Genomic DNA, 13640 nt, shown 5'->3' with positions numbered 1-13640 from the left:
GTGGGAGTCGTAGGGTTGGCAATGCCCAGAGGATATGTTAGCACATCAACAGCATCTGCTACATTTGTTTTTATTTTACTCCAGGATGTTTGATTCTAGAATTGTATTCATCAGAAGGCACATTTATTGCATATTTAAATGAAAAGAAAGTAAAAGTAAGATTGTCTCGCACATGGGTTTTCAGATGCCATGCTCCTTATTTTCCTGGTTGCAATGAAGAATCAGAAAATCATGGGGACTATGTAATAGAAGCTCATCACAGAAGAGGCATCAAAAGGCAAACTTCAAAGTAAATATCAAGCACTGCTTGAGGAAATTAACAAAAATGCTGAAAAGTTATGTGGGAAGCCACTCAGGGCTTGGTAAAGCTGACATGAATAATATTTCTTAAATGCTGATGTTATAAAAATTTACAGTGCAGTCAAATGAAATTATAAATAATCAAGCAACTGTGCTTTGGCATATGAAACCCTAACTTTAAGGCACTACTCAGAACAGCCAATAATCTCTTAAACAACATTAAGAAAATACTGGTAAATGCAGCTTTCAGCAAAATTGCGTAATTCTTATTCTCCAACGACAGCTTTCAAAACAGTGATCCTCCCTCCTCTCACCCCCTCTGCTTCATTCCTCAACCACAGTAAGAGAATACATTTCACAATGTGAGGGTATCAAAACTGGCATCACAATTTGTTCTGAGTAAATTACAATATATCTACACTGTGGAATATTTGTCAGCTGTTCATTCTAATGAGTTCATTCTAAATATAAGGGTCTAAGGAGGAGTCCCATAGTAATAAAAGCTAACGTTAAAAAAGCAATGGCCAGGCTTCCCTGGTGGCACAGTGGTTGAGAGTCCGCCTGCCGATGCAGGGGACACGGGTTCGTGCCCCGGTCTGAGAAGATCCCACGTGCCACGGAGAGGCTGGGCCCGTGAGCCATGGCTGCTGAGCCTGCGCGTTCGGAGCCTGTGCTCCACAACGGGAGAGGCCACAGCAGTGAAAGGCCTACATACCGCAAAAAAAAAAAAAAAAAAAAAAGCAATGGCCATGTACCAGGTCTAAATATTTTACATATGTTATTTACTTCTCAGAAAGACCTTACAAAAAATAGAAAAAGGCTTCCCTGGTGGCACAGTGGTTAAGAATCCACCTGCCAATGCAGGGCACACGGGTTCAATTCCTGGTCCGGGAAGACCCCACATGCCTCCAAGCAACTAATCCCATGCGCCACAACTACTGAGCCTGCGCTCTAGAGCCCGTGAGCCGCAACTACTGAAGCCCGCACACCACAACTACTGAAGCCAGCATGCCTAGAGGCCGTGCTCTACAACAAGAGAAGACACCGCAATGAGAAGCCCCCGCACCGCAACCAGAGAAAGCCCACACGCAGCAACAAAGATCCAGCGCAGCCAAAAAAAAAAAAAAAGACTTTACAAGGTAGAGGTAGACACAAACATTTTAACTAATATATAGAGATAAGAAAATGCAAATACAGAGAGGTTATCTCACTTGCCCAAGGTCACGCAACTCATCAGTGGGAAAAGCTAGGCTCTGGTTCCAGAGTCTGTGCTCTTAGCTACTGTATAACAGAGAGGAATGTGCACAGTATAACCCCATTCTTTATTTGTAAAGCCCTCACAAACGAACATATGCTTATACATGCCTTTGTTAGCATAGACAAACAAAGGCTATGGAAGGAGACACACCTGGGCATCTGCATTGGTTACTTCAGGAAGTAGAAGCAGAGAAGGATGAGACTAGGGTAGACACTAAATTGTTGTCTATATGTGATTCTTTGAATTTTTAATGATAAGCTCATATTACTTTGGGGTTTTTAAATATCTAAATAACTGTTTTTGAAAAGAAAGAGAATTTTATAGAATCTTATGAAAGGGATTTAAGTGGGGCCTCAGTGTGAGAATCTGACGTGATCAACCCCCTCAACTCTGGTGAACTCAGAATAGGTCTGAATCTGAAACATATAGTCACAGGGAGGCCCGAAGGGTTCCGGAAGCCCAGATCTGAACATTCCAAGGCTAAATGGAGAAACATTCACGTGTTTGCCTGTGAATGCCTGTGGGTGGGTGTTTGTATGTGTATGTTTGCCTAAAACACTGTTTTTAGGACATTCGAGCTTCTGCTTTGATTGGTTTGTTATATTATAACCACTGCCAGTTATGCGGCTGATGCAGTCAACTGCAGGCTCTATGAAAGGATCTCTTGGGTAACCAGCAGAGGCACCTGAAGGAAGCTCTAAGAATCTTTATTCCCAACAAGTAGTGAGCATGTAAAAGTTCTCCCCAGAGAGAGTTTTGAAGTGACTGTCTCTAGAAAGACTATAGTTCACCACAAACTATCGAATTATCTTCTTTTTTGTAAGAAGTGTTCGAGAACATTCAGGAACCTTTTACTTAAAGGCTAAATTCTAGTGGGGTGTTGTATCACAACCATGAGAATCAAGAATTTGGAGGACAGTTAACGTGTGTGTACATAACACACCTGTACAAGATAAATACAGTGGGATGGCCAGATAGACAAAGAAATGATAACAATAGCTAACAATTATCCAGGGCCTGCCGTAGGCAAATCACTGTGCTAAGCATTTTGCATGGATCGTCTCATTTAATCCTCATGGTAACTTTATGAGAAGGTACCATTCTGATCTCTATTTTGTAGATGAGAAAACTGAAGTGTAGAGAAGTTAAGTAACTTTTACCCAGTAATACAGATAATAAATGGTAGAGCTAGGATATGAACCCAGGTAGTATAGCTGGGGAGCCAAGAGTTTAACCTCTGTAATACCCTGCTTCAATGGATATATACATGGGTCAGATGTCTATAAATCTACTTACAGGTAAGGTATCTTCTCAGGATAGTGCAATGCCTTAGAATGCAGACTCTGCAACCAAACTGCCTCAGTTCAGACCTCTCCCCTGCCACATACAAGCTGGATAACCTTGAGAAAATTATTCAACCTGTCTAGGCTTCAGTTTTCTCATCTATACAATGAGAATAATATTGGTACCAACCTGGGCTTCCCTGCTGGTGCAGTGGTTGGGAGTCTGCCTGCCAATGCAGGGGACATGGGTTTGATCCCTGGCCCAGGAAAATCCCACATGCCATGGAGCAACTGGGCCCGTGCGCTATGGCTACTGAGCCTGCGCCCTAGAACCTGCGTGCCACAACTGCTGAGGCCCGCACGCCTGGAGCCCGTGCTCCTCAACAAGAGAGGCCACCGCAGTGAGAGGCCCGCTCACCACAACGAAGAGTGGCCACCACTGGCCGCAACTGGAGCGGGCCCGCGCACAGTAACGAAGACCCAACACAGCCAAAAATAAAAACAAATAAATAAATTTATAATATTGGTACCAACTTCACAAACTTGTAATGAGGATTAAATAAATTAATATATGTAAAATTAATATTAAACAAGATAATAGATGTAAAGTAATATATGTAAAGAACTACACATAGTAAATTCCCAACACATGTTAGCTAGTACTGTTTTAGTAAAGCGATGACGATCCCAGAAATGTCTCAAGTTTTCCCTTGCAAGGAATGTATTAAGGAATATATCTTCTAGTTTCTGTGTCAATGCTAGGTAAGTATCTTTTAAGGTGCTAAACCAGCCCTTATATTTGGCACTACTATGTAGCTGGAAAGGTTGAGAATAAATACAATATAAAATGAGCCTTTTAATTTCACACCTTCTCTGTTCTGCAAAGCTACATGACATGACTTACCTGGAGAATCTGGATTTTGTGAGGAGAATGACTTCTCCATGGATTTGGATTCTTTTTGCTCCATTTTCTCTGTGGTTGGACCGAACTCCTCATTCTTTATCTCTTTTTGCTCATTCAGTTCCTCATTTTCAATTTTATCGGTATGAGTCTGGTCAGATTCTTCCAACATCAGATCTTTTTTACCTCTGGTAGCCCAGTGCATTGACTACATTAATTGAAAGCAGATGTATAATATAAAATCAATATTATATAGTTTCTATATTTAAAGTTCAATATGTGGTAACACCTAACCTACTAGTATAGTGCTGATTAACAAAATGTTAGACTTGACTATTAGCCAGATATTAATTAATTCAGATGTTAATCAATTAATCCTCACTGATTTGGAAAACTAATGATATAAGGAGAAATCCATATCCTGGTAGAAAGCAAAGGGACCAGCATCAGAGAGATTCCAAGAATGAGATGTTTTCTTAGAAAGTTAGGCATAAAATTACCATATGACCCAGTAATTCAATTCCTAGACACAAAAGAATTGAAAACAAGTGTTCAAAGAAAAACTTAAACTCAAGTGTTCATAGCAGCACTAGTCACAAGAGCCAAAAGGTGGAAACAATCCAAATGTCCATCAATTCGTGAATGAATAAACAAAAATGTGGCATATTCATACAATGGAATATTATTTGGCCATAAAAAAGGAGGAAAGTACTACAAAGTGGATGAACCTTGAAAACACTATGCTTAGTAAAAGAAGCCAGAAATAAAATGCACATATTGTATAATTCCAGAATAGACAAATCCATACAGATAGAAAGCAGATTAGTGATTACCAGAAGCTGGAGAGAGGGGAATAGGGAGTGATGCTAACAGGTACAGAGTTTCCTTTTGGGGTGATGAAAAAGTTCTGGAACTAGATAGTGATGATGGGTAAACAACATTGGGAAGGTACTTAATGCCACTGAAATGTACACTTTAAAATGGTTAAAATGGTAAGTTTTCTGTGTATTTTACTATCAAAAAACAGACAATTGGGCTGTGTACCTTGAGCCATGCCAGAGATTAAACCTAACTACTGTTGTAACTACTATCCCCACTCTACTATTGTGACCTTGCATCCAGCCATGATCAATGAAGAGTTGGCAAATATTAGAATTCTGGGTTATACATCTTCTCTTTAAGAAAACTCATGGCACAAAGCAGAAAGTCAATCAATATTTACTGTGAAATATTTGTCCTAATTTTAAGTGGATTCACTTAAAGTCCAGTTATCATCAAAATAATGAGAACTTTCTAAATATCTTTCCATTTTTTAATAATAATATGAATGTGTATGTGTATACTGTATGGAAGGTTTCTGGAAGGAAACACAAGAAGCTGCAATGGTGGCTTTCTGAGAGAGGGGAGTAGAACTGGAGTCTGGAATAAGGATGGACTCACTTTTTATTACATATCCTATTGTACTATTTTGATTTTTTTTAACAAAAGTGTTGTTTTATTATATTTTTTTAATTTACAATTTTAAAAAATCAGGGACCATAAATCAAGTGTTGGGCATTGCCCACTAACTTCTGGTAAAACTTTTATATTTTTAGACAAACACAATATCCAAAACACTTGAAAACACCCCCCAGAAACCTGACATCCTAGAACTGCATCCAATATACTTGGGTGGTGGTCCTTTGTCAAGTAACTTAATGGTGTAATTTTTCCAGCCTAGCTCTGGCTTCTGATGGTAGTGTCAGGAGTGAGGAAAAAATGAAAAATGGATCTTCAAAATGGAACAAAAGCACAAGACAATTACTTTTCCCCATACATCCTTTTGTACCTTTTTCACGTGTGTCCTGTATATGTATTTCCTTTGTCTTTTTTTTTTTTTTTTTTTTGGCTGCACTGTGCGGCTTGCAGAATCTTAGTTCCCTGACCAGGGATTGAACCTGGGCCACAACAGTGAAAGCACCACTCGTAACCACTGGACCGTCAGGAAACTCCCTGTGTTTCCTATTAAAATGTTTAAAATTGGATGGATGGGTAGATAAATGAAAAGACAAATAGATGAATACAGAGTAAGAAAGAGTGAGAGTTTGCTGTGTCAAGAATATTTCAAGTAGAATAATTAGCCCTGACATCAACCAAAATAATAAACATAACTGTTTCTTGAAACCTCATCTGGATATTGTGGGATGCTATTTCTGAAGCACTGCTGAACAGTAGCATACTACCTCTGTTGCTCAGAAACCCAAGAAAAACCCATAAGCCACATATTTGGGCAACTTTAAAACCCAGAATATATTATCCTCCTAATATCCAGGATATTCTTTTCCTGTGCTGCAAAAAAGAAACAGAATAAAAGCAAAGCAAAGAAACCAAACCAAATAAAACATTGATTTTTCTAAAGTCCAAGGCTTAGCGAATAAGCTCAGAAGTTGTGACATTTAAAAACTGTGCCACAAAAAAAAAAAAACTGTGCCACAAACCATGGCAGGGGCCACTGCCTCTGCTACACACGTGCCCCATGTTGCAAGGGGCATCGGGCTTTTCATCTTTAGCGCACTGAGGTCTGAACTATCTCAAAATACTGCGATTGCCAGCTTCTCCCCAGAGCACCACTTTATTTGCTAGTTTAAACAAATCAACGTAGGCAGGCGGTGGCCCATTATGTGTGTATTTGGCCAAGTTCGCTATGTGGGGTGGAGGGAGGTGGGAAGTGGGAGGTGGCGGGGAAGGGGCAGAGATCACTAGCACCTTAAAGAGCTTAGAGAGATACCACAATTTCTTACCACCTGTCTCAGGAGCCTTAACACTGTGCACACAGGCAGGAGCCAGGAGAAGTACCTCACCATGAAGAAAGGGGTACAAAGAAAGTACAAAGGGGTAAAATGCCTTCTTGGACTCTTTTAAACAAATCTGTTCATCATCGTTTTTTAAGAGAATTGGGAAATGTTAATGACATGGTGTTTATAAATAATAGCCAATATGATCACAAATAGCATGATCTCAACTAAATTAAAAGCTGGAAAGATATATTCAAATATAGATTTATAAATATATAGATAGATACATATACATAAAATATACAGACTGGCGGGCAATATAGCCTGTACGCAGCCTAAAACCTTAAGTATATTCAAGCCTTCTGCCCTAATCCAACCTGAAAACTCACTTCTTCCCACATTCAACCTATCTCTCCCCAACTGCAAAGGAGCGTCATCCTGAATCCTCTTCCGCAAAAAAAGACCCCATAAAGCAGTTACTGCCACCATTCAGTGTAACCGGTTCTCACACTAACAAATGAAGGACAGAAAACACTGGAAGGAAATGTACCAAAATACAAATGGGGTTATCTTTGCATGGCAGCATTGTGAAGTTATTTTTTCTTTTCTTTCTTTTTATTTTTTGGTGTGTTCTAAATTTTCTATGACAAGATTATACATATGTACAACTAGAGTTTAAAAATTAGATTGAGTTGTGGTTGCCAAAATATACCAATATAAGGAGGGAGCTTCTCCGTGCCAGTAATATGTGTGTTGGGGTGAGGGGTGGTGTATACAGGGTGTACACTTCACAGCCACTTGCTAAACTGTAAATGCAGGTTTTAAGCATTTTTTTCTGTAGGTTTTATATCAAAATAAAAATGTTAATTTTAAAAAGAGGCAATGGCCTCAGCTAGTGTAAAATATAATCTGCTTGGTTTGGTTTGTTGTTTTGTTTGCTTAGTTTCTTGGGTTTTTTACATGTGAGCGGAATAGAGGAGGCTGGCCAGTGGCTTCGTTTGTGGAGGGGGAAAGATACTGAGAAAGTTAGTGAAAAGAGCTGAAAACGTTAGATGTGTGTATCACAGGTCAGCTAGGTGGCCTGTATACAGTGTATCAAGAGCTGAAAACGTTAGATGTATGTATCACAGGTCAGCTAGGTGGCCTGTATACAATGTATCAACTCTTTTTTTTTTTTTTTTTTTTTTTTTTGCGGTACGCGGGCCTCTCACTGTTGTGGCCTCTCCCGTTGCGGAGCACAGGCTCAGCGGCCATGGCTCACGGGCGCAACCGCTTCGCGGCATGTGGGATCTTCCCGGACCGGGGCACGAACCCGTGTACCCTGCATCGGCAGGCGGACTCTCAACCACCGCACCACCAGGGAAGCCCTCAATTCTTGCCTCAGTACTTTTCTTTTGGAATAAAAGTGCCTACAGCCTGCCTTAGATGGGTGGTGAGGGTTAATGACTGACCTATAGTAAACACTTTGAAAGCATTTGTAGCAATTGGTACAGCGTGGGACATTTTTAACGACTTATGAGAATTTTTTCTCAGAATTTTATTTTGACTGCAACCATTTTCCCACAACCATCCTAAAGCCATATATTTTGGAGCAAGAGGGAGAGCCATTCATACCCTGGATCCCTTGGGGTAAAACCATTTAGCAAGACAATGATGATTTCTCTAAGATTCTTTGAGCTGGAAAGGTGTCTGTTTTCAAGTTATTCCAAGATCCCAAAGGCCACAGTTACTGAAGTCCTCACTTCATAGTCCCTTTTTTTAAACCAACATCACATATCTAGACTTAAATTTCCAGCATATTCACTGACCTGAATGAATTCTTAAAATATTTTTACAAATTAGACTATCAGGAGGAACTTCTAAAATGGAAAAGAAAACTTAATAGCTAGTGAAGTGACAGGGACTTGGTGTGAGGAAAAAAAAATACCAATTAGAGTTTCATCACTCTTGGATGATAGAAATGTGTCCACCCTGAAGCTATGGTTCATTTGAGGAATTCTCCCAAGGAGATTCCTGTATTATGAACCTGTGTGATGCTGCAAAAGTACATTGTGATTTGTCCTGCACTTTTAGGGCAAGAGAACATGCAGATGTGTTTTAGATAAACGTCACCTAAAATTTCACCTATAATCCTAAATTATAACCATTTTATTGTCAGAATGACCTATGTAATATACCTAATCCAAACACCCTAATGGTGATGTTTATCTACAAAAAGATGGTGATCTAATAGGTGATGAGCAATACTAGGTACGGCAATTGTTATTAGTTTCTCTAGAGTAGTGAGTGTGAAAGGATGGACAAATGAAATGCACACACACAAAAACAACAACTAAAATGTTATAGAGAGAGGTGAGGTTTTCACATGCAGAAGTCACTGTGAGGATTAGAACAGAAAGGAATGAAAGGAAGTTTCAGAAAATCTATTGAATGAGGTACAAAACACATGAAATTTGGTATAGGGGTTTCAAAGTTCACTGAGGAATAGAACAAAAGTAAGTCAGAAACGACAAGGTTGAGCCCAAAGAAGACTGCAAGGAAAAATATCACTGCTGATTTAAAATAGGAGGATATGCATCTCATCATTTTTGTACCACTAATAAAAATAAATCCTGAACCAAATGCTAGCCCAGCATAATATTTCAAGTTTGCTGACAAGACTAATGATGCAGCCAGTAAGATCTGATATGTAATTATTGTAAGACCTCAAAGAGTTCATAGTTAAGCTAAATTCTAAGCAGAAACGATGTGTTTGGAGACAGGACATTAGTGTTTAATGGAAAGACGTCTGCAATATAAATTAGAGCAGGGGCTTGGAGAAGAGTTTTTGAAAAATCCACAGCTAACTTGATATTAGCAGTTAAAGTTAAGTAATAGAGTTCAGTGGATCATCAAGCAAAATGAACTATAAATCAAAAGGCATTAAAATAACAAGGGTCACTAATTCAGTAGCAGTTACAGTGTGTAACACTCAAGAGACTAGAAATAGTTATGTAGAGGTGGCAGAACAATGTTTATTTAGTCAGTGTTAACAAGGAATTTTGGATATACACAATGTAAAAGAAAAAAATCTTATTTTTGTGTATGTGAAGCTGTCACTATTTTTTTAGAGATTCTCTCTAGTTATTTTGTGTATATATTCAACCATCTTATGGTTAGTCCTTCATAAATACTTAACCCACCTTAAACCATTTGAATATACACTGCATTCCAAAATGAGATTAAGAAAACAGTTTACATGTTATGTAGAATGGCTTTAACTACATTCTTTGAGAGTTTTTCATTGTTCTTCCCCATTACTTCAAAGACCCTCCCTCATTGTTGCAGGTTTTTTATCAGTTACAAAACAATTTGCTCAAGTCTCCTTAAAATAAAAACTATCCGGAAGGAATCTAAATGTAACCTTGAAGAGCTATAATTCAAGAGATGTGAATCACTTTATACACTAATTCTAATATGTCCCTTAAGACTTCCTTATAAGGTAACTTATGCATTCTAAGTCTCATGTTATTGAAAAATGTCCCTGTAAAAAAAAAAGCCAGAAAATAAATCATATCTAAGAATGTGAAAACTGGGCTTCCCTGGTGGCGCAGAGGTTGAGAGTCCGCCTTCCGATGCAGGGGACGCGGATTCGTGCCCCGGTCCGGGAAGATCCCGCGGAGCGGCTAGGCCCGTGCGCCGTGGCTTCTGAGCCTGCGCGTTCGGAGTCTGTGCTCCGCAGTAGGAGAGGTCACGGCAGTGAGAGGCCCGCGTACCACACACACACACAAAAAAAAGAATGTAAAAACCTTTAAAATTATATTTTCTCTACAATCTACAGAGGTCCATGGAAGAACAAAATAAATACATAACAGTAATTACAGAGATTATTTTGTATTTAGCTTTTCTAATGCCATGAAGGAAAATAACACAATGGTTTAAAAAGTCTCTCTGCATCTATCCAACAATTCTTTCACCAGAATTAATAATGGGAATAATTTACAAATAATTTACAGCTTTCTTTGATTAATTAGGTCCTTTTTTTTTTTTTTTTTCCGGTACGCGGGCCTCTCACTGTCGTGGCCTCTCCTGTTGCGGAGCGCAGGCTCCGGACGCGCAGGCTCAGCGGCCATGGCTCACGGGACCAGCCGCTCCGCGGCATGTAGGATCTTCCCGGACCGGGGCACGAACCCGTGTCCGCTGCATCGGCAGGTGGACTCCCAACCACTGCACCACCAGGGAAGCCCAGGTCCTATTTTTTATTGAATTTATTAAGCCTTGAGAAGAGAACAGGCTCATATGAACTAAAAAGATGGAGAATATGAATTTGCAATGGTTCAAGGTTCGGCAGTATTATATGAGCAACTTGAGAAGCACAGTTATCAGAATGTATAAAACAGTAAATGATAACGGGGAGCATATACATATACTGAATCAAACAGCCAAAGAGACTGACAAATGTAGTCAGAGGCTCTTCTGGCCCTGATGTACTGACTTTCCCTTCACAGGATTTTGTGGACACTGTGTTATATCTAGATACTACCAGCCTCTTGGTCTTCTCTCTCCTCTTGTCTGCTGACTCTTTAAGCTACTATGTGAGTCTAATCCAGGGGCAGCCTGAGCTTCATAAATTCAGTTAATCCCAGAGAGAAACATACCGTTTTCACCGAGTCACTCAAAGCTTCCCACTGCTGGAATGGCATCGATATCTGGCTCCTTCGCCAGTGGTCATAGCGGGCTCGACTTGCTCCATTAGTCAAAATCTCCTTTGCCTTCTGCAGTTTCTGAAAAGTCTCCACTAGAAAACAAATTTTAAAATGAGCACTACTTTCCCGGAAGAGTTATTTTTAAACTCCCATACAATCCAACTGATCTCACTGAAATATGTCTCTGTTATTTACCAGCTGTGTAACCTTGGGCCAGTTCACTTCATCAAGCTTTAGTTTCCTCATTTGTAAAGTGCATCATAAGGACAAGTGAGATTTTGTACGTAATGTACCTGGCTCACTGTTTATCCACTCCCTTTACTGAGCTCCAGTGATGTGCCAGGTGCTCTCCCAGGTGCTGATGACACAGATGTGAACAATAGACATAATCTACCTCACAGGATAGACGTTTATAAACATTGGGAAAATTACAATCTTGTCTACTAGGAAGAAAACTACCTTTTCTAGCGGTAGTGTGATAGAGGGTAATGAGCAGGCTAGAGGAACAGTGTAAATGAAGACTCTAAGGCAAAAAAAAAAAAAAAAGCATGTTTATTTAGAGGAAGTAGAGGATGCCAGTTTGGCAGGAAGACACGGGTCAGGGGAAGAACAATGAGGGGTGGGCCTGTAGAGTAGACAAGGACCCGGTCACCCAGGACCTTAGAGGTTATGCTAAGGATTCTGGTCTGTTTTTTCTTGTAAGGGCAATGGGAAGCTCCTGGGAGGTTTTAAACACAGGAAATAACATGGTAGGTGGTTGATAAATGGTAGCTGTGTCACTGATCTATTTGACCAGATGGCATATAATAGGAACTTTTCAAGACCTGTTGGAAACACTTCCAATATGTCTTCTGCTCCTCAGTGAAGTTAAAACTTTCTGTAGAGCAGGATACAAGACCAATATACAAAACTCAATTGTGTTTCTATATATTAGCAATGAACAATCTGAAAATGAAATTAAGGAAACAATTCCATTTACAATAGCGTCAAAAAAATAAAATACGGGCTTCCCTGGTGGCGCAGTGGTTGAGAATCCGCCTGCCGATGCAGGGGACACGGGTTCGTGCCTCGGTCCGGGAAGATCCCACGTGCCGCGGAGCGGCTGGGCCCATGAGCCGTGGCCGCTGAGCCTGCGCGTCCGGAGCCTGTGCTCCGCAATGGGAGAGGCCACAACAGTGAGCGGCCCGCGTACCGAAAAAAAAAAAAAAAAGATAGTAACAAGTGTCGGTGAGGATGTGGAGAAATTGGAAGCCTCATACAGGTGGGACTGTAAAACAATGTTCCTCCTTTGAACTACAGTTTGGTAGTTCCTCAAAATGTTAAACATAGAATTACCATTTGACCCAAGAATTTCAACCCTAAGTATATACTCAAGAGAACTGAAAACATATGTCCACACATATAAAAACTTGTATATGAATGCCCATAGCAGCTTTATTCATACTAGCTAAAAAGTGGAAACAACTCAAATGTCTGTCAACCAACAGGTGGATAAACAAAATGTGGTATATGCTACAACATGGATGAACCTTGAAAACATTATGCTAAATGAAAGAAGAAAGATAGTCACAAAAGGCCACTTACTGTGTGATGCCATTTATATGAAATAGTCAGAATAGACAAATCTATACAGTAATTAGATTCGTGATTGCCAGGGGCTGGGCAGGGGGAAATGGGAAGTGATTGCTAATGAATATAGAGTTTCTTTTTTGTTCACAACAATTTTATGAGGTGGATATTATTAGTATTATTCACATTTTACATAGTCTAAGGCTGAAGGAGGTTCATATAACTTTCCCCAAGTCCCTAAGCTACAAGTGATGGAGCCACAATTCAAACCCAAGCCTGCCAGGCTCCCCAACTGGGAAGGCTACACTTGACTACCTTCCTGCCCCTTCCATTTTCCTGCAATACATATGACCCTCTAATCTCCACTTTCTCCTTAATCTCCAGGGATAATAAAAATCTTCCTTGTTCATCACTAAGATCCACGTTGTACCCTTGAGAAACTCAGAGTCTAGTAAGGAAGCAGACATATAAGCAAATCATTTCAATACAGTGTGATAAAGAGAAATATAGAAGCAAGACTGGTTCTGCATGGGGAGTCAGGACATACTGTACTAGTTTTCTAAACACTTGGAGTCATTCTTGACTCTTCTCTTTCTCTTACATTTCATTTCTAATTCATTAGCAAATCCTGTTGGCTCTACTTTCAAATGTAGCCAAGACCTGACCTCTTGTCCCCGCCTCCACTGCCATCACTCTGGTCCAAGCCACCATCCTCTCTTGGCTGGATTATTATACTAGCTTCTCAACTGATCTCCCTGCCTTTGCCTCAGTCTGTGTTCTACACCGCAGTCAGAGTGATCTTTTTAAAAATAAGTCACATAGGGAATTCCCTGGCGGTCCAGTGGTTAGGACTCTACTTTCACTGCAGGG

General features: G+C 40.0%; 1 protein-coding gene across 1 annotated transcript in view; it reads right to left on the bottom strand.

Annotated features, from left to right (window-relative positions):
- Window positions 1-13640, bottom strand: part of DNAJC12 (DnaJ heat shock protein family (Hsp40) member C12) — a 34356-nt gene that overhangs the window by 2633 nt on the left and 18083 nt on the right. Inside the window, exons 3-4 of the mRNA XM_030862377.2 lie at window positions 11154-11293; window positions 3746-3950 (exon numbers count right to left, since the gene is read on the bottom strand). Of these exons, the coding sequence (XP_030718237.1) occupies window positions 3746-3950; window positions 11154-11293 (345 nt within the window). The remainder of the gene's footprint in view (window positions 1-3745; window positions 3951-11153; window positions 11294-13640) is intronic.

This window comes from Globicephala melas, chromosome 16 (genome assembly GCF_963455315.2).
Source record: "Globicephala melas chromosome 16, mGloMel1.2, whole genome shotgun sequence".
NCBI lineage: Eukaryota > Metazoa > Chordata > Mammalia > Artiodactyla > Delphinidae > Globicephala > Globicephala melas.
The sequence above is the reverse complement of the archived record's forward strand: the minus strand, read 5'-3'. Positions and strand labels throughout refer to the sequence as shown.